This window comes from Cydia fagiglandana, chromosome 12 (assembly GCF_963556715.1).
Source record: "Cydia fagiglandana chromosome 12, ilCydFagi1.1, whole genome shotgun sequence".
NCBI lineage: Eukaryota > Metazoa > Arthropoda > Insecta > Lepidoptera > Tortricidae > Cydia > Cydia fagiglandana.
The window spans coordinates 5,813,475-5,836,247 of record NC_085943.1 but is presented as its reverse complement, the minus strand read 5'-3'; the positions used below and the strand labels follow the sequence as shown (position 1 = coordinate 5,836,247).

The 22,773-nt window shown below is 38.3% G+C and overlaps 1 protein-coding gene across 2 annotated transcripts in view; it reads left to right on the top strand.

Annotated features, from left to right (window-relative positions):
• The window catches only part of LOC134669493 (limbic system-associated membrane protein-like), a 124,559-nt gene extending 102,470 nt beyond the window's left edge, over window positions 1-22,089 (top strand). The window contains exons 4-7 of one of the 2 annotated variants that reach the window (XM_063527080.1): window positions 452-662; window positions 5,289-5,388; window positions 9,805-9,962; window positions 19,865-22,089. In XM_063527080.1, coding sequence (XP_063383150.1) covers window positions 452-662; window positions 5,289-5,388; window positions 9,805-9,962; window positions 19,865-20,088 — 693 coding nt within the window. In that variant the 3' untranslated portion in view covers window positions 20,089-22,089. Of the gene's footprint in view, window positions 1-451; window positions 663-5,288; window positions 5,389-9,804; window positions 9,963-10,503; window positions 10,610-19,864 lie in introns of those variants that run through there. The other variant, XR_010098909.1, reaches the window with a different exon arrangement.
• The last annotated feature ends 684 nt before the right edge of the window (window positions 22,090-22,773 follow it).

The window sequence follows — 22,773 nt, the reverse complement described above, 5'->3', positions numbered from 1 at the left end:
ATAAAGGGACCCGTCAGCCTACACAAAATAAACTTAATTGATGTTTCTTTGCCATCAGGTATCCTGGATCCACAAACGCTTACTGTATATTATTATAGTTTTTAAGGTTCCGTACCCAAGGGGTAAAACGGGACCCTATTACTACGTAAGCCACCGCTGTCCGTCCATCCGTCCGTCCGTCCATCTGTCACCAGGCTGTATCTCACGATACGATATCACGACGTGCTACTGTTGAAATTTTCACAGATGACGTATTCCTGTTGCCGCTATAACAACAAATACTAAAAAGTATGGAACCCTCGGTGGGCGAATCCGACTCGCACTTGTCCAGTTTTTTTTTTCAATAAGAAAATAAATGAAATGATAATATATAGACCGCATTTGTGGTAGCTGAATAAAGGTTCCATGTCAGCACACTAAACAAGCTAAAATGATGTTTCTTTGCCATCAGGTATCCTGGATCCGTAAACGCGACCTCCACATCCTCACCGTGGGCGTCCACACGTACAGCAGCGACGCGCGGTTCGCTGCGCTCCACACTGACGGCACGGATGAGTGGACACTGCGCGTGGCTCCAGCGCAGCCACGTGACTCCGGTGGCTACGAATGCCAGGTCTCCACGGAGCCCAAGATCAGCCTGTCCTTCAGGCTCACCGTCGTTGGTAAGCTCTTTCTTTCCTTTATACGTCATTTCCTTCCTATTTCCTTCCTTCTTTCTCTTCTTTTCCTGCTCTTAACCCACGTTATGTGGCATCGGCGCAATATGTTTTTCTGTTCCATTCTACTCTGTCGTTCGTCTCTTCAGCACTCACTCCTTTCTTTCTCATATCCTCTTTCACGTAATCCATCCATCGTTTTTTGGGTCGTTTTTCCTTCGGTCGTATTTCCTTCCTTATTTACCCATTGTCTTGGGAAAGCGTTGAAATCAAAACCATATACTCAGGTCTACAGTCCCTTGAAGCTGTGAAAAAGTCAAACTTCTAAATTAACTTAAAAAAAGGACAGCCTCATAATTTATTAGCCTAGAACTATAAAATTTGGCAAGAAATATCGGTTTATACTACAAGTACCTACAGGGAAAAATCTGGAAATTAAAATTGTACGGAACCCGCAGTGGGCGAGTTCTAATCGCACTTGTCGCAGTTTTATTCCTTTATATCATTATTTTACTTTTTCAGCCTTGACGCCTATTTTACTTTTACAGTGGTAACAAAAAAATTAACAGTCCCTTAACATAATATTAGATTGTCTATAGCTTATGTTCTGTAATATTTTAGTTTCAATTTGTTCAGAGCATTAAGTAATTACGAGTGCTTCTCGGACATAAGATGGCCTAACGGAATCCATTAAGTAGGTACTTAGAGGATTAACCAAACGGATAACCAATTTGCTTATATCTTCTAAGATTATGTACCTAGTTACGTTTATTACGTTCTCCGTGAATTACCTATTTAATTTCATTTATAATTAAAAGTATGTACCTATTACTTTTATTTCACAAAAACACAGTTGTATACGTAATATTCAACATCAACGATTTTTTGAAATTTTAGAATTTACGTACCGATTGGATCAAAAATCGCATACAGCAAGTAATGCCCTATTGATTGACGTAGATATATATGTAATATGCGTATTATTAAATATTCATAACCTACATTATAAATATCGAGATAACCGTTTCGGAGGAATATTTTATTAATGAAAATCGTAAAACATTTTCATATTAATCGTTTTAAAGTAACAATGTCGTATTATGTTTACGTTTGATGTATTCACTGGAAAATGTTATTATAAAACTCCAATTTCCACTGCAAAATGTTCTCGGAAAAATACAAAAGGAATCCAATATCCACCAACACTTGCAATAAAATAACAACCGACAGAAACCTGGGGTATAACAATGCCACGTATTTGTACAAATACGTGCCCGCAGCTGCATAAATTGCTTGCAATTATTGTAACAACTACATTTTTATTACGTAGGTGCTATTCTAAGATAAATAACTTGACTCAAATATTTAAAAAGCTTGAAAGTTTTAAGCAGGCCACTGACGAGCCTTCCAAATGGATGCTGTTACAATGGATTCATCCAAATGGACGGCATCCTAATATTAAAAATTGTACGTTTTTGACATTCACGGACCGATTTTGGATTGCAGCCACGCTATTTGGACTGTTGGAAGGCTCGTCAGTGGCCACCTTTACGCACTAGTTAGGGATGTTACTCTGTCGACACACAACACTAAGGATATTAACGATAGAGTATATTACCCTTGAGCTATCATTAGAGAAATTGTAAAAAAGTGCGATGCAGTGCAAACGACACGAAAAACCATTAGTTGCAGGTGAGCTTAATAGCCCAGCTTAAACAAGGTGATTAGTCCAAATGAGGCAGTGAGGAAAAACAATAAGAAATAGGTAACTTTTTTTCTTAAAAAAGCGAGTGTTTATTACTAAGAAGGTAACTATTACTAGCTATTACTTAGGTACCGTAAAATGGAGTGAGTAGGGACAAAACTGTCATTCAAACCTCGATAAAACTTTATTTTTACATGTGGCAAATTGATTTTTATACATAATAAATGTTCCGGTCGTTTGATTTTAGTTTTTTTAATGATTTTGTGTAGTTCCATTTCATAACTTTAAAGATAAATACGAAATACATAGTAGAAAATCCCAGCTCACTCCGTAGTAGGGGTGAGGAGGGATTTCCTACTAACGTGATTTTTGAAAATTGTTCACTCTAAAAAATTAAGACCAACTAAGAGCAGTTTTCTCTTAGTTGGCGTTAAGTTAATTACAACAATAACGATCTTATATAAATCAAAGAAAGCTGATTACTTAAAACAATAAGTGTATCTGTGATTGAACTAATAAAGTAGGTATGTTATTAATCCTAACAATTGTATACTTTGCATCTATTATTAACTTGTTGGCATAATTATGTAACGTAGGTTAATTCAATCCTTAACAATTTAATTAAAACAGATAAATATGTTAATAGTTATGAACATTTTAATAGTTTATTTGATTTTTTTGTCTTTGTTGATTTACTTAAGATTTGGTAGTTGAATCAACTAAACATATAATATTTAGAACAACGAAGATAAAACACTCAATCCCATTATGATCAAGTTATTGTATTGATTACGAAACTAATATTCCATTCTACTAAGAATTATTTGTTAAATCGATTTTCTTAATAATTAAATTAAATAATCGGTTAATCCGATCAATCAAGAGATAAGTAGGGGGATCGCCTGTACACCCGCTCTCCGCCCCGCCCGCGCCCCTCTCGTGGCGCGTGCGACCGAGCAGTCAGTCTCTGTAGCACGCAGTTGCGTTAAGCTCATTCAATTACTTATTCCTCTGGAAAAACCTGGTGTGTACAAAGTTGATTGCAGTAGTGGTAGTTCGTACAGTGGGCATACCAAACGCACTATTGCCTGCAGAATTAAATACCACATCGCTGCGGTCAAGAACAACGACGCTCGCAAGTCAGCTATTGCTCAGTGTCACCTAGAGTCGGGTATGTCACTGGATCGAGCTGCATAGTCCCAAGGTCATTTCGACAGCACGCCACTATATACCAAGATTGGTAAGAGAAGCCTTAATTCACAAATATAACAATTTTAATCGTGAAGATGGGTTTTTAAACTGTCAAATGTGTGGAATCTTGTGATTTGTTTGACTAAAAAACAACCAGTGACATCCGAATCAAACTCGCGTAGTGACACTGTGAGTGTAGTGTGCTTGGATAGACCAACAAGTGTGAACGTGATTGGACCAACGAGTGTTAACCCCTCGTATGCTTAGACACGGATCCGTGCGTGTGAATTTAAATGCAAAACGTTTACTTTCAAAATGATTAAATGAATAAATAACATCTTATTATAATATTTTTTGTTTTATTCATTTACCCCCTTTTTATAAAACTCTACGGGCTTGATTTAGTTTAATTATGTTTTATCCCTTTCTTTGTTGTTATATTTTATTCACTACCTATTCGTTTAAATTTTATAAATTTCCTTTGTGCTAGTTTTTATATGCGCCGTGCTGAATAAATGCTGGTCCTCGTATTCGCATTATACTCAAGGCATTAGTATTAAATACTAAGTAGGTAATACAGATTACAGATTTATTTCAGATCTTTTTGAGGATCGGCCTAGGCCGATATGGCTTCACATTTCACAAGCACGCCTCCTCCCGTGTTTGTAAAGTTAAACCGGTCTAAGCCGATCGCCAAAAAGATCTAAAATAAATGTATAATGTATATTTTAGTATTTAAGACTAATTCCTTAAGAATAATAACGAGGGCCACCAGCATTATTCAGCACGGCGCGTATAAAAACTAGAGATCTGAAAGAAATGTTTTAGTAAATGCGACAAAGTAAGTCATAGTACAATTGAACAAGAATGGTATTGTACTAAACAAGCTTCATAGTTGAAATGATTAAACAATTAAGATTCAAATTGAACTATATTTTAGTTCAGGCTAATAAGACGCATAAGTCGATGTAATCATGTTCTTAGTTGAACTTATTTAGGTCAAATAGTTAATACAGTAATTTTTCATGTTAACATTGATTTACATCTTAGTTGAAATGATTCAATAATTAAGATTCAAATTGACCAATATCTTAGTTCAGGCTAATACGCCATAAGTCGGTGTAATCATGTTCTTAGTTGAACTTATTTGGGTCAAATAGTTAATACAGTAATTCTTCATGTTAACATTGATTTACATCTTAGTTAAACTAACTTGTTTGTTTTCATTATCAAGCCCTTAGTTGATCTTACTAGGATCAATTAGTTAGCATAATTATTTTTCGTGTAAATATTGAACAAGATCTTAATTGGTTCAGTTACCTAACAATAGTAATAGCAATCAGAATTACCTTGTTTGATGTGTTTAAGTTCTTGTTAGGCTCGTATGGAATCAAGATGCTTGATTACGGCCATCAAGATATTAATAGGGCCAACCAAATTATTTTTAGAGTGTTGGATCTACACTTTGGGACTATGAACATTATAATAGTTTGATTTGTTTTTAGATTATATAATTTACGTAGCAGTAGTCTGTAAAAACCAACTCACCTCTCTGCCATCCCTCCTCACCCCATGCATAACCCAACTGCCCTCGTAATCCCTACTCACCCCATTTTACGGTACTCTTCGCATCTTATAAAACAAATGACTGGCTGGTATTGGGAGTGTAAAACGAACATCCATTACAAGGTGATATTAATTGTCTTTGGCTTTTAAATTGTTGTATATTGTTGCAGTTTCGAAGGCGGAGATACTCTCGGGACCGGAGCTGTTTGTGCGGGCCGGATCTGATATCAACCTCACGTGCATCGCAAGGCATGCGCCGGATCCACCCAGGTACATAGAGTTGCACAAAGAAAAGCAGCAGCAATTTTGATAGCCCACCCAGTGCAAGTGTTATTTACACGTCATAATTTCATAGAAGTTTGACGTTTAAAATGACTCTTGCAGTGCGTGGGCTATCAAAATCGCTACAGACTTTTCTCGGTCTGACTCTAAATACAGGGTCATTTTTGGACCATTAGCCATATTGTGCGGGGTGATTAGGTAGGTCATACTGGACTACTTTTTCTATGGGACCAACCCCGCAATCCCAAAATAATTGGCCTTCCCATAGAAAACGTCCACATCCACTCGACCAAAATGTATGAAACGACCATATTTTTTGTGATTTCGGAGTTGGTCCCATAGAAAAAGTTGTTCAGTATGGCCTGCCTCATCACCTCGCACAATATGGCTAACAGTCCAAAAATGACCCTGTATTATCTTTTTTTTTTTAACTTAGCCAGGCGTGTCTCACTCCGCGATTTTGTCGCTTTGCTACGGGTAGCTAAAAGTGCATCCGTTCGGCCCCAATTTTGGGGTTTGCCATAAGCCGCGCGTGGCGCTGTCGCCACCTAGCGGCCATATCTGTGCTGATCGTAATAGACGCGTTTTGTTAGAGAGTGAGTCTTCTGTACTTAGTACTATTATTTATTCTGTAACTTAGCTTGACACGCTGCCGCGTATCTAGATTTTCAGGTTATTATTACACACATTATACACAGAAAACGTTGTCGGAGTCAAAATTATCATAAAAAATTCAGACTAGGTATCTTTATTTATTTATTTAAAACTGAAATCAGGTAGCACGTTCTACTAATACAAAATAAACACCTTACCTTACTAAAATACATTTTTATTATCTAATATTAAAACTAGCAACATGATCACTGATGATGATGATCTAAAAAGGTGTCCTGTCCTCAATATATTATTTATTACTATTAATAGGTATAACAACACTTTTAGGAAATCACCATTTTTAATATAACAACACTTTTTTACATACATAGATTTATAAACAATATTATTGTTTTAAAAAGTTTTTTTTCTGAGAACGTCTATCACGCGTATTTGGGAAACGAGATAATCACAAGATCTAGAGACGATATAGAGGTCAACTAGATTTACATTAGATATCGACTAGATGTGACTTGGATATCTAAGTCATAACTTGACTATTTCTATTTCTATTTAATTCATTTTCCGAATCGAGCCGTATCTCTCATAGATTCTAGTCTCGTAGATGAAACTCCGCTACGGGTAGGGTTGCCATACGTCCGGACATGTCCGGATTTTTGACCCTTTGTCCGGATTGCGGCCGGACTTGGCATTTTTAGGAATGACCTTATAAACATAAAATTCGTGCCCGAGGAGGGGGCTACGGGATCGGGCGAAGGGAAAGGGAAAAGTAGATCCACGATTCAGTACACCGCAGAGAGCAGCGCGCCGCCCCGGGGCGTTCGTTCAAGCTACTACGCAATAAATGTCCGGATTTTTAGGGTGATGTCCGGATTTTTATCAGGACATTTAATTCTTCCATATGGCAACCCTAGCTACGGGTAATGTATTGTAGTATAATCTACTAGATATCAGTTACCAGGACTATGCAGTGTCGAAGGGGATACTCTGGGGGCTGCACGTACGTGCCGGCTCGGTATTAACTTGACGTGCATCGCGAGCCAAGTCCCGGGCCCAGGTAATGGTGCTGTAGTCCAATCAACGACTACTGAACCTATGGGTTTTTCAAAAAAAAGGAAATTTATATAACGCCATGTAACCCTGGAGTTGTAACGTCCATAACGTCTAAATTTTGGGTGCCAACTTATATAGATCAGATAAATTAATATAAACAAAAGCTTAAAATATTTGTTAAATTATTTATACATTTCAAACGTCTAGCACGCCAACTCGAACCCACACTGACATCAGAATTATATTTTAATAATGTTATTTCATTAACGTCGCCCACGCCAATGCATGTACGGACAGGAACGAGCGAACTGCAGAATAACTCAATCTGCCTGATTCGAACTTTAACGTCAATTAATAAATCTAAAAATGATATGGATTAGACGTGTCAGTGTCAAAAGTGACGTTTTTCTTTTAAGAAATGTCACATTAGACACTGACATATTTAATCAATAACGTTTCCAGATCTATTAATAGACGCATTAAAGTTCGAATCTGGCCGAATGACAGCAGTTAGATATCATTCTGGTATCAGTGTAGTTATGCACGAATTTGCCTGTCAGTAACTATTAGTTTTTTTTTTACACCTGTGTTTCTACTCATCCATCGGAGTATGGCTTTTTGCCGAGCCGAGTCCGCCCGTAATTGGGAAAGATGAGGTAGTTCGCTCCATTAACGTCCCCCAAAGAAAAAGGGGGAAACGTACGGAATTCACACGTTTCCATGACGTTTGCTTTTAGTCAGCAGTATTGGACTTAACTCATGATACGGTACGGAACCAAGAAATGGTACAGAGATAAGACAATATACGTGTTCATATAATAGATATCAAGTTTTCAAATAGTGGTGCAATTTTTCTGGTAATAAGGCCCAATTTTATTAATACATTGTCAGTAGTCAAACCATAAGAACGGTAACTGCTATTGGAATACCAGTTTGAATTTGGAATTAATTGTGCGAAAATACGGTAAATGATTAATGTGTTTTCAAACGGCTGTTATGGCTATTATGCGTTTCGGAAAATCAGAAAGTATTTATTTGCATTGATACAGTATAGCAATGTTACAATATATGGTGTTACAGATCTTGTACCTAGCTTGCATGCAAGCATGCAAATTCATCATTATAATCATAAATTTAAATAAATACAAAATGTCAAATTGAAATAACTTTAAAAATTAACATAATAGGAACAGCAAACCTTTGTTAAGTTTTGTCTCTTTCTAACAAATAGGTAAAAATGTCAAAATAACTAATAATAGAGACAAACGATTATCAACGGCTCTTTAGACTTGACAGACGTAAATGTAGTCATCTTTCAGTTATACTCGTATTAGTAATTCGTAGTATTTTAAGCAATATTAAACACGGCCGATATTGAAAGTTACAACGATCCTTCAAAACATCCGAAACTAACCTACACTACCGACACCACCTAAATAACTTCGGAAACTGTGCATCTGGCTATCCTGTCAAAACTAATTTAGTACCATCTGAACAAATTAAATTATTATTTAATACAGATTAATTATGACTCCTCATTCATCTGAAAAATCTCAAAGTAGCTTCGCAAATGTAATAATTAGTTGCGTAGAGTGTACTACTAATTTAAATTAGACTGTGGGTCTATGTTTGAAGTTATAAGTAATAAAATAAGCTTAAAAACTTGGTTGAATCTTTTGTTTTAATTAAGTTATAACTGAGGATAACGGGGTAATAAATTTGGTGAAGGATTCTTCGAATTTAAACTGTTGTGAGACACTAACATTGAATAATTTTACGGTCTAGACTCACTTGTTGTTAGTCACTCGTGCGACATGTTTCACATGTTTCATGTGTGACATGTGTTCTTATTATTCTTTTGTTTGCTTTTTAAATGCATCTAAGTGCGAAAGGCAAATTTTCAGTTTCGCTTTCAGACTGCACCAGAATTAAAGTGACATTCCATTTCCAACTGCAGCTGCAATACTGTTCATTTTCTATGGAAATTGACAATGACAGCGACGCGTTTCCATAGTAATATGAACAGTATTGCAGCTGCAGTTGGAAATGGAATGTCACTCTTACTGTCGCAGTGTTGCGACGCCGACACGTCATTGTTATCGACTGCATTGCTGACGTAATTGTCGAAATTTTTGTACTGTAACAGTACAAATGCGCTCTATTAATAAAACCGGGCAAGTGCGAGTCGGAGTCGCGCACGAAGGGTTCCGTACCATAATGCAAAAAAAAAACAAAAAAAAAGCAAAAAAAAACGGTCACCCATCCAAGTACTGACCACTCCCGACGTTGCTTAACTTTGGTCAAAAATCACGTTTGTTGTATGGGAGCCCCATTTAAATCTTTATTTTATTCTGTTTTTAGTATTTGTTGTTATAGCGGCAACAGAAATACATCATCTGTGAAAATTTCAACTGTCTAGCTATCACGGTTAGTGAGATACAGCCTGGTGACAGACGGACGGACGGACGGACGGACGGACGGACGGACGGACGGACGGACAGCGAAGTCTTAGTAATAGGGTCCCGTTTTACCCTTTGGGTACGGAACCCTAAAAAATAAAAAAAAGTAAAAACTACCACCAACTGTTGGTGGTAGTTTTTACTTTTTTTTATTTTTTAATAGAACGCATTGTAACATTAAAAATCCACATACCGAGTGACATCTCTTGCTGTATTTCAATAAACTTTAAAGAGCCATCTTCAACTACTGCCTACTTATTTACTGCTTTTCTTCCAGCTTCATCTACTGGTACCGCGGCCCACACGTGGTGAATTACGCGCAACGCGGCGGTATCAGCGTCGAGACTGAACAACGAACGCGCACCAGCAGGCTACTGATCGCGCGCGCCGCGCCTAGAGACTCCGGGAACTACACTTGCGCTCCGAGCAGCTCTGGTTAGTACTTTTATGCCTACCTAGCGACCTTTCTAGGAACTTTCACTAAGGGCATCAGTGTGTAGACGGAATAACGAACGCGCACCAGCAGGCTGCTGATAGCGCGCGCCGCGCCTAGAGACTCCGGGAACTACACTTGCGCTCCTAGCAGCTCTGGTTAGTACTTTTATGGCTACCTAAAGTCCTAGTGTAGTGTGTAGGCGTCCCGAGCGCTTACGTCATGGTGATGTCACTGACAGTTGTCTGTGAACAGTGCCGGTCATACCGCTTGATGTTTGTGTTGGCGAACCGTTGGAATTACATTATATCGTATGATTTACTGAGGTGAATACAGTACTTTACAGGTAGTTACTCGTTACTCGTAGTTCTAGCGACCTTCATCAAGGGCATCAGCATAGAGCCGGAACAACGAACGCGCACCAGCAGGCTGCTGATCGCGCGCGCCGCGCCTAGAGACTCCGGGAACTACACTTGCGCTCCTAGCAGCTCTGGTTAGTACTTTCATACCTACCTAGGGACTTTTCTAGGAACTTTCACTAAGGGCATCAGTGTGAAGACGGAATAACGAACGCGCACCAGCAGGCTGCTGATAGCGCGCGCCGCGCCTAGAGACTCCGGGAACTACACTTGCGCTCCGAGCAGCTCTGGTTAGTACTTTCATGCCTACCTAGCGACCTTTCTAGACTTTCACTCAAGGCGTCAGTGTGTAACACAGACGGAATAACGAATGCGCACCAGCAGGCTGCTAATCGCGCGCGCTGCGTCTAGAGATTCCGGGAACTACACTTGCGCTCAAAGCAGCTCTGATTAGTAGGTGCTTTCATGCCTACCTGTACCTAGTGACCTTTCTAGCGACCTTCAGTGTTGAGATGGAACAACAAACGCGCACTAGCAGGCTGCCTGATCGCGCGCGCCGCGCCTATACTTCGTTTTTTTTTAGCATTAGAAATAAGGTAAACAATCTTGATGTGTCTTTTTATTGAAAAACACGTTTAAAAAATAAGTCACGGCAAATATGTAACAATTATGAATCTAATACGACCATTTATATTCTTCTGCTTTCATAAGTAATAGTTTCGTATTTCAATTAAAAGACATGTCAAGATCGCTTACCTTCTTGCAAGTTCTTTCTAATGCTAAAAAAACGAACTATAGAGACCCCGGAAACTCCACTTGCGCTCCTAGCAGCTTAGCTTTAGCAACGACGTTGGCAGTATCAGAGGAAACGCCACAAGTAGGTAGGTACTTTGCGCTTCGCGCATTGCTTTTGCTTGCTCGTTTATCAATATCAGCACAAGGGGTTAGACAACAACTTTGCCCCCTCTTATAAAAATTACTGATTCAAATAGCCACGTTCCCAAGCAGTTTGTGTCGCCTCCTATCTATCCCTAACACACCCATCTCTTGCTTGAGAACTAAAAAAATACTTTAAAAAGTACTAAAATTAATTTGTTTCTTAATGGGTTTGAATGTGCTTAAACATTTTTAAATTAAAATTTATTTATCTTCAGCCATTTTGCTTTTAGCTATTCAGTAAAAGCCTTTTAGTTTTGTAATACCTTAGCCTTTAAAACATTTTAAAACTCTAAAATTTTGGTGGAGTTGAAATTTAAATCCAGTATGCCCTTATTAGATAATATTCGGGAGTTCAGAGACCTCACAACCTTTTGTTCAAATTAAAATATGGTTTCAATCTTAACTTAAATTCGACTGCCGAAGCAAGACATTTCCGTTCCTCCCTAGTACCGTAAAATGGGGTGAGTATGGTCAAAACATAATTGAAACCTCGATAACATTTTATTTATACATATTAAAACTGAATGGTGTATATAATAAGTGTTCCGGACGTTTGTATTTCAGTTTTTATTTTATTTTGGGTAGTTCCATTTCATAACTTTGACGATAAAGAGGAAAACCCACCTCACCCCGTAGTGCCTCGTATTTGGGGTGAGAGGGTTTTTCATACAAAGGTGATTTTGGAAGATTGATGGATCGATTTTTTTTTATTATGCGTATTACTATAGCCCCATTTTTAAATAGAATACATTATTTTTGTAGCAGTAGCCTTAAAATCCCTTCTTACCTCCACAAACCTTCTCTCCCCATTCATAACCCAACTCTCCCCGCGAAACCTACTCACCCTGTTTTACGGTACTTAAAAATCATTGAGTATTAATAATTGTTAAATACTTCAAACGTAGCTGGACTGTTGTAATAGCAGTTAATAAAGATAAAACGGAATCTTGGTAGGTACCTAATAATTCCGCTCGTAATCGTAAAATTAACCCAGAAATTATAACATTTTCATCGACTTTCTTGAGTGTTATTTCAATTGGTTAGCTCCAGAAATGCAAATAAATTTTAGGTTCAGGTACCAGTATAAGAACATTCTTATACCGATTATTTTTAAAACCAGTTTATTGAGGTCATAGTACAGTCGCCATCAAATATATCGGAGCGGCCAAGGCGCTCACAAATATCTGAAAACGCCTCTATTGTCAAGGCGATAGAGTGCATGTTCAGATATTGTGAACACCTCGGCCGCTCCTATATATCTGATGGCGACTGTACACTAAATTACTTCTTGAATTTTGTACCGGTATCGGCAGAGTAATCTACTAATAAATTTACTAAAATTTTCAAAATAAAACATACTTACCTAACAGAAAAAATGTGACTCAGAATTTTTCCTTTTTATCCAACATTGACAAGGAGGTCTAATAATTATATTTCATAGTTGAAGAAATTTCACTGTAGACTGCTGAATGCTGATAGATCATAATTTTTAGGTATATAAGAAATTACTATATGAACAGACGACATAGTTACAATGGCTACATAACTACGCTAGGTAAATCAAGGACCAGCCGTTAATTTTGCACTAGGACCAAAACTTTCCTATAATATGGCGTGAAGTGGCAGAACAGAAAAGTGGTATTTTCTGGTATCGGTAATAGTTTCTTTTGTTTTAGTTTATACTGGTTGTCGAGGGCTCGGTTCGCCCAAGTTCGGAGAGGAAATGGGAACATACGACCTGGCCCCAATTTCACATCGGTGACAGGTGCGACGAATTGTAAAATCACTGTTGCTGACGTCACAGGCATCCATGGGCAACGATTACCACTTACCATCGGGCGGGCCGTATTCCTGTTTGCCACCATCATTGTATTATTTAAAAAAACTTTATTATATCGGAAAAAACAGATATTTCTCCTGCGAAGTTTCTGACAATTGTCAAAGATTTAGAAGAATTGTAGGTAATTCTTGACAGGTAATGAGTTATATGTCGGAATTTCGTGACAATTGTAGTGTTTCTTGTGACAATTGTCATAAACATAGCAAGAGAAATATCTGTTTTTTCCGATATCATAAAGTTTTTTTTTAATAATACAATGATGGTGGCAAACAGGAATACGGCCCGCCCGATGGTAAGCGGTAACCGTAGCCCATGGATGCCTGTGACGTCAGCAACAGTGATTTTACAATTCGTCGCACCTGTCACGTTGGTGAAACAGGGGCCTGCACTTGGTCGTAATTTGTCCCGGATTTCGAGATTTCCGGGTACTCCGAGTCAGCATTTTTCTGTAACAATTTGAATGCGAAGCGTTAACTTTTTGCGTTAATCTCCCCTCTGAGTTTTCAGCTTTGCATTTATTACCATAGCACAGTTATGTCTGTAGGTTATTTCAACAAGACTACAATAATAAACGCCGAACCCTGTTACCCCAAAATTGTGTTAATTCTAAGTCTAGTCAAGATTAGGGAATGCAAATCGGTTATTTTTTGTATGGAAATAACCGCGGTTTCGGTTAATAACCGATTATTTCCATACAAAAAATAACCGAAAATAACCGATTTGCATTCCCTAGTCAAGATTTATTAGAAAGCAAAAAATATTTTTTTCGTTTGATAACAAGTCCATTCATAGTTCGTGATCAGCTCTCGTTTACGTCTAGTCTCAAATCAAAGTCAAATCAAATATATTGTATAGAAATAGAAAATTGTTTTAAGGCTTCCACGTAATACAGTCAGCGTCATATATAAGTAGGTAGCATCCAAAGTATTCAAATAGTTCGGTACACCATATAATTTGTATGGCGTAGCGAACTATTTGAATACTTTGGATGCTACCTTCAATACGACGCTGACTGTACTACCAGCGTGACCTTGTAAATATAAGTACCTAGATTTTGTTATAAAGAATGGGCGCCTGTACAGTCAAGTGTACAAATATGGGTACATATATATATTATATTATGGACCCGGGTATGTCCTTAAACTACGTCCAAGACCACCGGTGGACGGGCAGCAGCGTCCCTCAAATTCGGTGTACTCGACTGCGATCGCCAACCCGCCTGCCAAGCGTGGCGATTATGGCATTCACCCCCCATAAGGGGGAGGCCTATGTTCAGCATTGGACGTCTTATGGCTGAGATGATGATGATGATGATATATATTATCTCAAAATATAGCTCTTATATCAGCGGATTAAGAACTATGGGACATATTTTTGGGTAAGTTGTCTACACCCATATTTTTACTACTCCCAGAAAATCCGAGTCATTTCTGCCGCAGGCGTGCGTCATATAATTTGGACGACTTGGACGAGGTTATAAAAACATCTGAAAAGCCAAATAATGGTAATAAAGTATAAATGGGAAAGGTCACCTATTCAGAGAGGGACAGAGAAAGTTGCTTAATTACTTAACTTATCGGGCGACATGGTAAATACATAATGCGACCCTACGATTACGGAAATTGAATGTTATATTTGTGGAGAAATGGAATGGTGTATCAACTTTTTGATTGAATATGGCGCTTCTGAAGAAATAGGTATAAATAAATAAATATTATAGGGACATTCTTACAACTTTACCTCACCTTGTATTATAAATGGACGAGGTGACAACATTTCGTTTTTTATGGATTACTACTATACTCCCAAAGAAAAATTTTTATATGAAATATATCAGTTAACTCGTTTCTGAAAAATACAACGTCTATTATGTACTTATAAAAAAAAAATTACAGGAAACTGCCGGTATTAGAATTTATTTTCAGAGGAGAATAATTCCAAAATGTTGCCGAAAAAAGCTTAAGTCGGTCAAGTGAGATTAATCCAATAAAAGCAATGGCAAATCCATCGCGCGTGGGTGCCCTAATAAAAATAGGTACAGTTGACGTCAAAGATATGTTTACATTTATCGCCTTATTACAAATGAGTAAGGTGCAAAAGTTTAAACATATCTTTGACGTCGGCTGTACAAAAGAATGTGAATTCTACAAAACGGTGACAGTGAGTTTTCCCTAAAAGTGGATTAAGGCGGTAAACACACGGACGTTGCGGAGCGCAAGCGTTAACGTTAGAAACCAACGACGAAAAAAATATAAACGAAGCTCTTAAGCTCGGGACACACTTATATCCCACGTACGCAACGTATGGAACTATGGAATGCATTATGATATCTGAACCCTGAAATTTGTACGCTTAGAAACGTACCTACTTGTCATACGCAACACAACACATGACAAGTATGTTCCTAAAGGCTCCTCTTCACGCTGGGCCAACGCCAACGCCAACGAGGGACGCAGCCATGCGGTAGAATGAGATAGCAATATCACTTGCTCCCTCTAACGCATAAATGTGCCGTGCCTTAAGCATACAACTTTCAGGGTTCAGATTGTCATAATGCGTTGCATACGTTGCGTACGTGGGATAAGTGTATCTCTGCCTTTATAGTTTTTGGCTACAAAAAACGGTCTACAAGGGGCCCACTGATTAATACTTCGCCGGACGAAATCAGCCTGTCAGTTAAGGTAACATTCCATTTCTAACCGCAGCTGCACTACCGGTACTGAACGCGTCGCTGTCATTGTCAATTTCCATAGTAAAATGAACAGTAGTGCAGCTGTCGTTGGAAATGGACTGTCACCTTTAAACTTAAAAGGTGACAGTTCCGAACAACTGACAGGCTGATATCGTCCGGCGAACTGATAGTCTGTTGGCCCTTTAAATTAGTTATTTCTTAAATTGGAGTTATGGATCGGTATTGTCTATATGCAAAGTGTTTATATAATATGTAAAGGGTATCTACGCCAAATGCCGTGCTTTAAGCAATATTTCATAGAAGTATGAATGTGTTACAAAGATTTCCGCTTTTGGTACGTTTCTCCCTGCGCCGCTATTGCCTAGGCCTCAGAAAACGTTGTTGGTTGTTGTGTTGTTGTCTCGAGTAATTACTGACACTGCTTTTGCATCATCGCTACATCTTATAAAACAGTCTTCCGCCGCGTCTATCTGTTTGTGTGTTTGTATGTTCACGATAAACTCATAAACTACGGATTTACATGCGGTTTTCACCTATCAATAGAGTGATTCCTGAGGAAGGTTCAAGTCTATATAAGTACTAAAGATGTAAAATTTTGAAGATAAGATTTCACGCAAACGAAGTCGCGGGCAACAGCTAGTTGTTACATATTTGCCGTAACTTATTTTTAAAATGTGTTTTTCAATTAAAAGACACATTAAGATTGTTTACCTTATTTCTAATGCTAAAAAAAACGAACTATACACTAGGTAAATCAAGGACGACCAGCCGCAGCCGGGCGGGTCGCTATAGTCTTTTCGTGAGAAACGCCGGCCGTGTTTCATTTGTTTTTAAAAGAGAGATCGCTATTTCAGCTGCAAGATATTTTTCTTTTGAGCCCTTCACTAATCTCTGTCCATAATTGCGGGAGAACCATTTGTCTTTTTCGCGCCCCGTCGAGTCCCTTCCTGGTCCTTAAATGTTTGAATTGACTATTTTTTATACTTGTAAATCACAGATGTAAAGCTTAAAACGATGTCGCAACATACTTTTTCGATCTGTTAGAAGGAGGATCTGTTGTGCCGTATAGTTAGGTTAGTTTATTGACAAGCAAATATCACTGAGAGAAAAGTACAACAAAAATACACTTAGAATTACAAAAATAAACTTAATCCGGGGACAAGGAGAGTTAACTAATAGGAACAAATTGACTTTTGTAATTTCTATTAGTTCTTGCAATTTCTATTATCTGTTTGTTGAAATTATATTTGGGATTACTGAGCTGTTTGTAGAAATAAATAAACTTCACAGAAATAGTGAAACGTCCATAATTATTACTAAAACTTCATTTTTTCCCCCAGTACAGAACTGTTTTTTAATTCCTGGTGATGATTTTCTCTCAGTGATACCATAGATATGTTTTTCATTGGTGTTTTAAGTTTGATATGAACTCATAGGACAATCCTGAGGGTTGATTCTTAGTTGTATTGAAAACAAAATAAGAATTCAAATCTGTTAAATAAATTAGCCAGTTGGATTCAGTTCGAAATCATTGCTTTGAAGTTTTTTTTTTAAGTACTATGTATTCGTACAATTTTGAATGTACCAATGTTCAATCAAGCATTAACTTATTAGGAGCATTTGTATAGTTTGTAGCTTCCTAATAGAGCCCGACGGCTAATCCTATTGTCTATTGCTAAGTATTACACAGTCAGCAGCAGAAGTTGCTAAGCGGGCGAGGTGTTCAAAATGACCTTGACACGCTCTTATTCTCTTAACAATAAAGTCGTGTCAAGATAATTTTGAACACCTGGTCCGCTTGTCGCGTTACGTGCTCTGCCAATTAATTGAAAGAGCACGCAACTGAGCAGCTGGAAGGATGTAAAGAAAAGGAGGTGAAGAAATTAAAAGTAAGGACTCAGGGGGTAGGTAACGTTTATTTTTCCAAGACTATATGGGTGAGTCAATACGGCACGGCTGGTATTGAAAATTGTCCAATAGCACCGGGAAGTAGTGGGAGCGTGGCAGGTAGTACGATGTTCCGGGGTGCAGCGCCAAGGAAAAGCGTCCCCACGTACAGGCGCGCGGCGTCGAGGAGGGCGCGCACAGGCGCGCGGCGTCGAGGAGGGCGCGCACAGGCGCGCGGCGTCGAAGAGGGCGCGAACAGGCGCGCGGCGTCGAGGAGGGCGCGCACAGGCGCGCGGCGTCGAGGAGGGCGCGCACAGGCGCGCGGCGTCGAGGAGGGCGCGCACAGGCACGCACAGGCGCGCGGCGTCGAAGAGGGCGCGCGGCGTCAAGGAGGGCGCGCACAGGCGCGCGGCGTGAAGGAGGGCGCGCACAGGCGCGCGGAGTCGAGAAGGGCGCGCACAGACGCGCAGCCACGAGGAGGGCACGAACGGGCGCACAGCGAGGGTCACCACTTGTATACTTGCCGACTTGTATGCTTGTGTCTTTAATTTATAGCAGTATTATTTATTTAGTAAATTACGCCAGGAAGAGAGGGCTTCTTGAAGGTGCGGGGCCTGACTTGGCCCCGCACGGACCCTTAATTTCGAAAATGCTCGGATGAGAGCTGACGAAGAACTGAACAGAATGACGGTTGTTCCGCTTTTATACCTGATTCTTTAGAACATCTAAAGAATCAGATTTACAAGATTTGAAATTTAAAAATAGTCGAGTACCAGTTATGATTTTACCAAAATTTTGAATAACCTTTGCCGAAAGTATACATACTAGTCTTTTTAGTGGTGAGATCCGAACAGTTGAAGGGTGATTGACGGGTTACGTCAATCATCTTACAAAATGTAAACAATGAAAGGATCCCGGAAAACACAGCGATAATATTAATAAAATTCACCTCAAATTACATAAAATAATTGGAAAAACCTAAAGGTATGTATTGAGGTGGCTTAGGGCATATGGAAAGTTATAAAAATAATAGCCCGAAGTAAGCACGTCTGTGAATTTCAGATATAGTACAAGGAGTATTTTGATCAGAGCCATAATAAGCAAATCAGAATGATCGGACTTGGAAAGCTAAATGCAGGAATTGGAATAAAGGAACAGAAAAAGGAAGGAGGTAATTCCAAGGTAAATGCTACACGCTTAGCAACTTTTGCTGCTGACTGTACAAGTAGGTGAGATCATTTATGGCATTACGTTTTCAATAAAGAATGTTTTTTTAGTGGATTTATATCTTCTTGTTGACATTGATTGAACCAAAATCTGAATGCTGATTGTCTATGATTGCTGATTGTAATTGTATAAGACTCACGCTAGAACTGGCCCGGGTCCGGGCCCAGGCGTCCGACACTTCGGTCTCTATTATAATTATGATGAGTGATCGATGATCACGTGATGGTTTCTATGACGTGAGCTGTCTTTTAATGACACGAGATTTTAGTAGCTGCGATCACTGACCTTAGTTAAACGTACTAGTGCTCGACATGCTAATGCCCAATAGATGACACCTTGCTATCACCTCTAAAGATAATGATTTAAGTTTCAAGATGACATGTACTGGCACCGCGTCAAGCCCCAGTACGTTTACCTTACTTGTTTAATAAATCACCTTGTATAATACCATGTCTGTGAACTAAATCGTAATAAATAACCGAATCGAAATATTTTCATAGAAAGTAATTTAATTTGTCCTTAGAGTAAATCGTTATATTACTGCGCATCGTTTGATTTCACCGAACCTACCAAAACTTACCGCGAACGCGATGGTTTTCCACACGACCGGTTTTATTGTATTACTTGGGCCGTAAGTTCGGGTTTCCCTGATCAGTTCTCTTTTGTTGATCACTGGAAACATTAGTATTACTTTACGAGACCCTGTGACCTCAAAAGATCCTCGATAATAAAGGTTTTTGCGTCAGTAATCAAGGTTATCCTTAACGGGTATTAGAAAATGAAAACCACTATTTTGTGAAGGAAATATGCCTAGTCAGATTGGTAGTACATAATTACGATTTTCTTTCTTACTTTTGACAAACTATGACGGAAAATCTAGAAAAATCCATCTAGCAATATTTTTTCGAACACATACCTACATTTTATTATTTCTTTTTAAATCGAGTTTTTTGTCAACAGATTCAGCTTCGGTGGTGGTTCATGTGGTGAGCGGCGAGCGACCAGCGGCCATGCAAAGTCACGCCACAGAGCTTCTCCCACACTATCCCATCTTTCTTCTATTATTCGCATTTAACACCAGCACCTTTAACATCACAACACTATACGATAACCTAAAAACATTTTTCATGTTCTTAAAAGTAGTTTTCCTATACAATTTCCCTAGAAAATGCGTTGCAAGATGACCAGCTATCTAGAACCGTTCTGCTTTTTAAAATCCTAGTAATTACGAGAAACTGATATTAAAGAAACGAATTACTTTAAGTATCAAGTAGGTTTCAGTAGACTACATATAGTATTGTTACTATGTACAGCTGAGTTCCCGTAAAATAGAAACTCCTTCTTAACATCTAATAAGGGAAAACTGGTTAAATTCGTAGGTTAGATTTCGTAATTACGAAGATACAAAAATGTATACTTAGGTAATATCCCCTCAACTGTGGGAGCGCCTTTCAGGCGGTCATAAAATTGGCGGTTTATCTGTGGCTCAACCTGCCAGGTTCGCATAATTTGCGCCTAAACTTAAGGTAAAATATCAGTGAAACATATGTTTAACTCGCTCTGACGTATTTAATCGTGGAGTGAATGAAGCAAGACAGCTAGCAAGCGAACATTTGAATGATCAACGGTTGAAAAAGTCGTTAACTTTCGTCAGTCAAAAACAGCCACTGTGACGAGTAGGATGTTACGTGTTTTTATAGTAAAATTGTGGATTTTTATGGTGAAATCGTTAAAAAGCTGAGGAAATGTCAGTAAACTTTTGTTAATATTATGTTTGGGTGTGTTTTTAGAATAATATAAGTGCTAAAGGTGTGAAGAAATGACATGCCAAGTCATAGCCGAAATTTTCTAACTCGGTTTCTTATTATTTGTATAAGTTTTACTATGTCTCAAAACAATCATAATATGTCATAGTTCATATAGATCATATTAAATACAATGAAATTAGTTTAAAATCTGTTTAAAGTGAATAATAGCTATCAAACTAAATAACGGTCGGCACATAACCTCTCGGGCTGTCGCAACAGACTGGACGAGCACCTGAAAAGCTGTCGCCACAGACGGCGCTGTCATGTTACTAACGCACGTTTGCATAGCATGGACATTCCACTTACTAACTAATTCTACGATACTTCTCTTTCCACATAGGCTATAATAACACAGCTCAGCGCAACTGTAATGAGTGAGAGCAAGGGCTGGACATTTAATTTGTAAGATTATAGTTTGGTCCATGAAGTCTTTATACTGAGATTGACGAGTATAAAAAATTTAATATAAATTAATTATGCAAGGGTTTTAATAGGGGTACTAGGCGACAGTGATGATGATGATGATAATAATAATGATGGTGGTGGGGTTTGCTATTAAGATTTTAGGTGTTACTCTTCACACATTCTGAAATATCCCTTTATTGCTCTTACGGTCTAGGTATGTCCATATTAATCAAACCATATAGATATGATTTGGTCTATATTTGTCTTGTTTTCAGATCAAGTTTTTAGATGTTTTTTGTTTAATAAGAACAAGTGCGATTATTTATTATTAAATATTGTTTCATTAATACCCTGAGAAACGGAATTTCTTTGGATTAAGGCTGCTGGTTGCTGTGATTTTTCAACATTTTGTGGGCTATCAATGGTGCATGAATAAATAAAAGCATTTTTTAAACATTTCTTACCATATAACTACTGCACCTGCATTACTATTACTTTGGCCACAGATAGTTTACAACTTAAATTTCTTATTTATGTATAAAATTATTACATAGGGTGTGGTAGGACTCCACAATGCATGTAATTAGAAACTTATTTACGTGCGCCATTTCTAGGGCAGACATAATTTCAATAAAGTTTTCAAATGGTATATTTCATGTTTTAATTGATAAGCCTGACATTTTATGTTTTTTTGATGTGTATGATTACATTATGTACATTATTAGAGTAACAGATACGCCTAAAACTGTTTATTTTTTTATTACAATAGAAAATGAAAGATACATTTCGGTACCTATAATTTGAATTCGACTGTACAGTTATTTTATGTTAGTTTAATGGTCGTAATTTTAAGTAGCAGTTAGATAATTAAATAAAGAGCAGAAAAAATACAAACTATAGACTGTATCATTGTAAAAAACGGAATAAATCGCAATTTTCCACTTGCACGTGGACCTAGAAACCCTGTCTGTGGAGCAGACCCCTTAGGCTGCCACAGATGAGGGGGAGCGGCCATATTCATCTCCCACAGCTGAGGGGATATTAGTTACTTGTCCCTATTCCCTAAAGGATGACTCACGTTAGACCGGGCCGTGTCCAGGCCAGAGCTTCACGTCATGTCATAGAAAAGTAAGCTCCGGAAGCTCCGGCCCGGGCACGGCCCGGTCTAACGCGAGTCACCCTTAATGCGCAAGATCGTCTCAAGCCTGATGAACCTAAGGTAGATTTCATTTCGATTGCACAAAAGCAAGAAATTTTACAACAAAATGATTTTGCTAACTATTACCATGTTTTTGTTTACCCATCTATCGAATAATGACTTAATTGTACAGTCAGCAGCAGAAGTTGCTAAGCGGGCGAGCTGTTCACAATTACCTTGACACGCTCTTATTCCCTTAACACTAAAGCCGTGTCAAGATCATTTTGAACACCTGGCCCGCTTAACAACTTCTGCTGCTGACTGTACCTATATTTATCTATGCTTCTAAATCGTTATTTCAAAAGAATTGTGTAATCTCACATTGTACAGTTCAATTACCACATAATCGTCACTTTTATTTCTCGATGAGAAAAGAATGAATAAAATAACGTTTTCACCAGTCACATTATTGTATCAAATCAAATTATTTCGCTTCATTAAACTTACATACAGGTCTT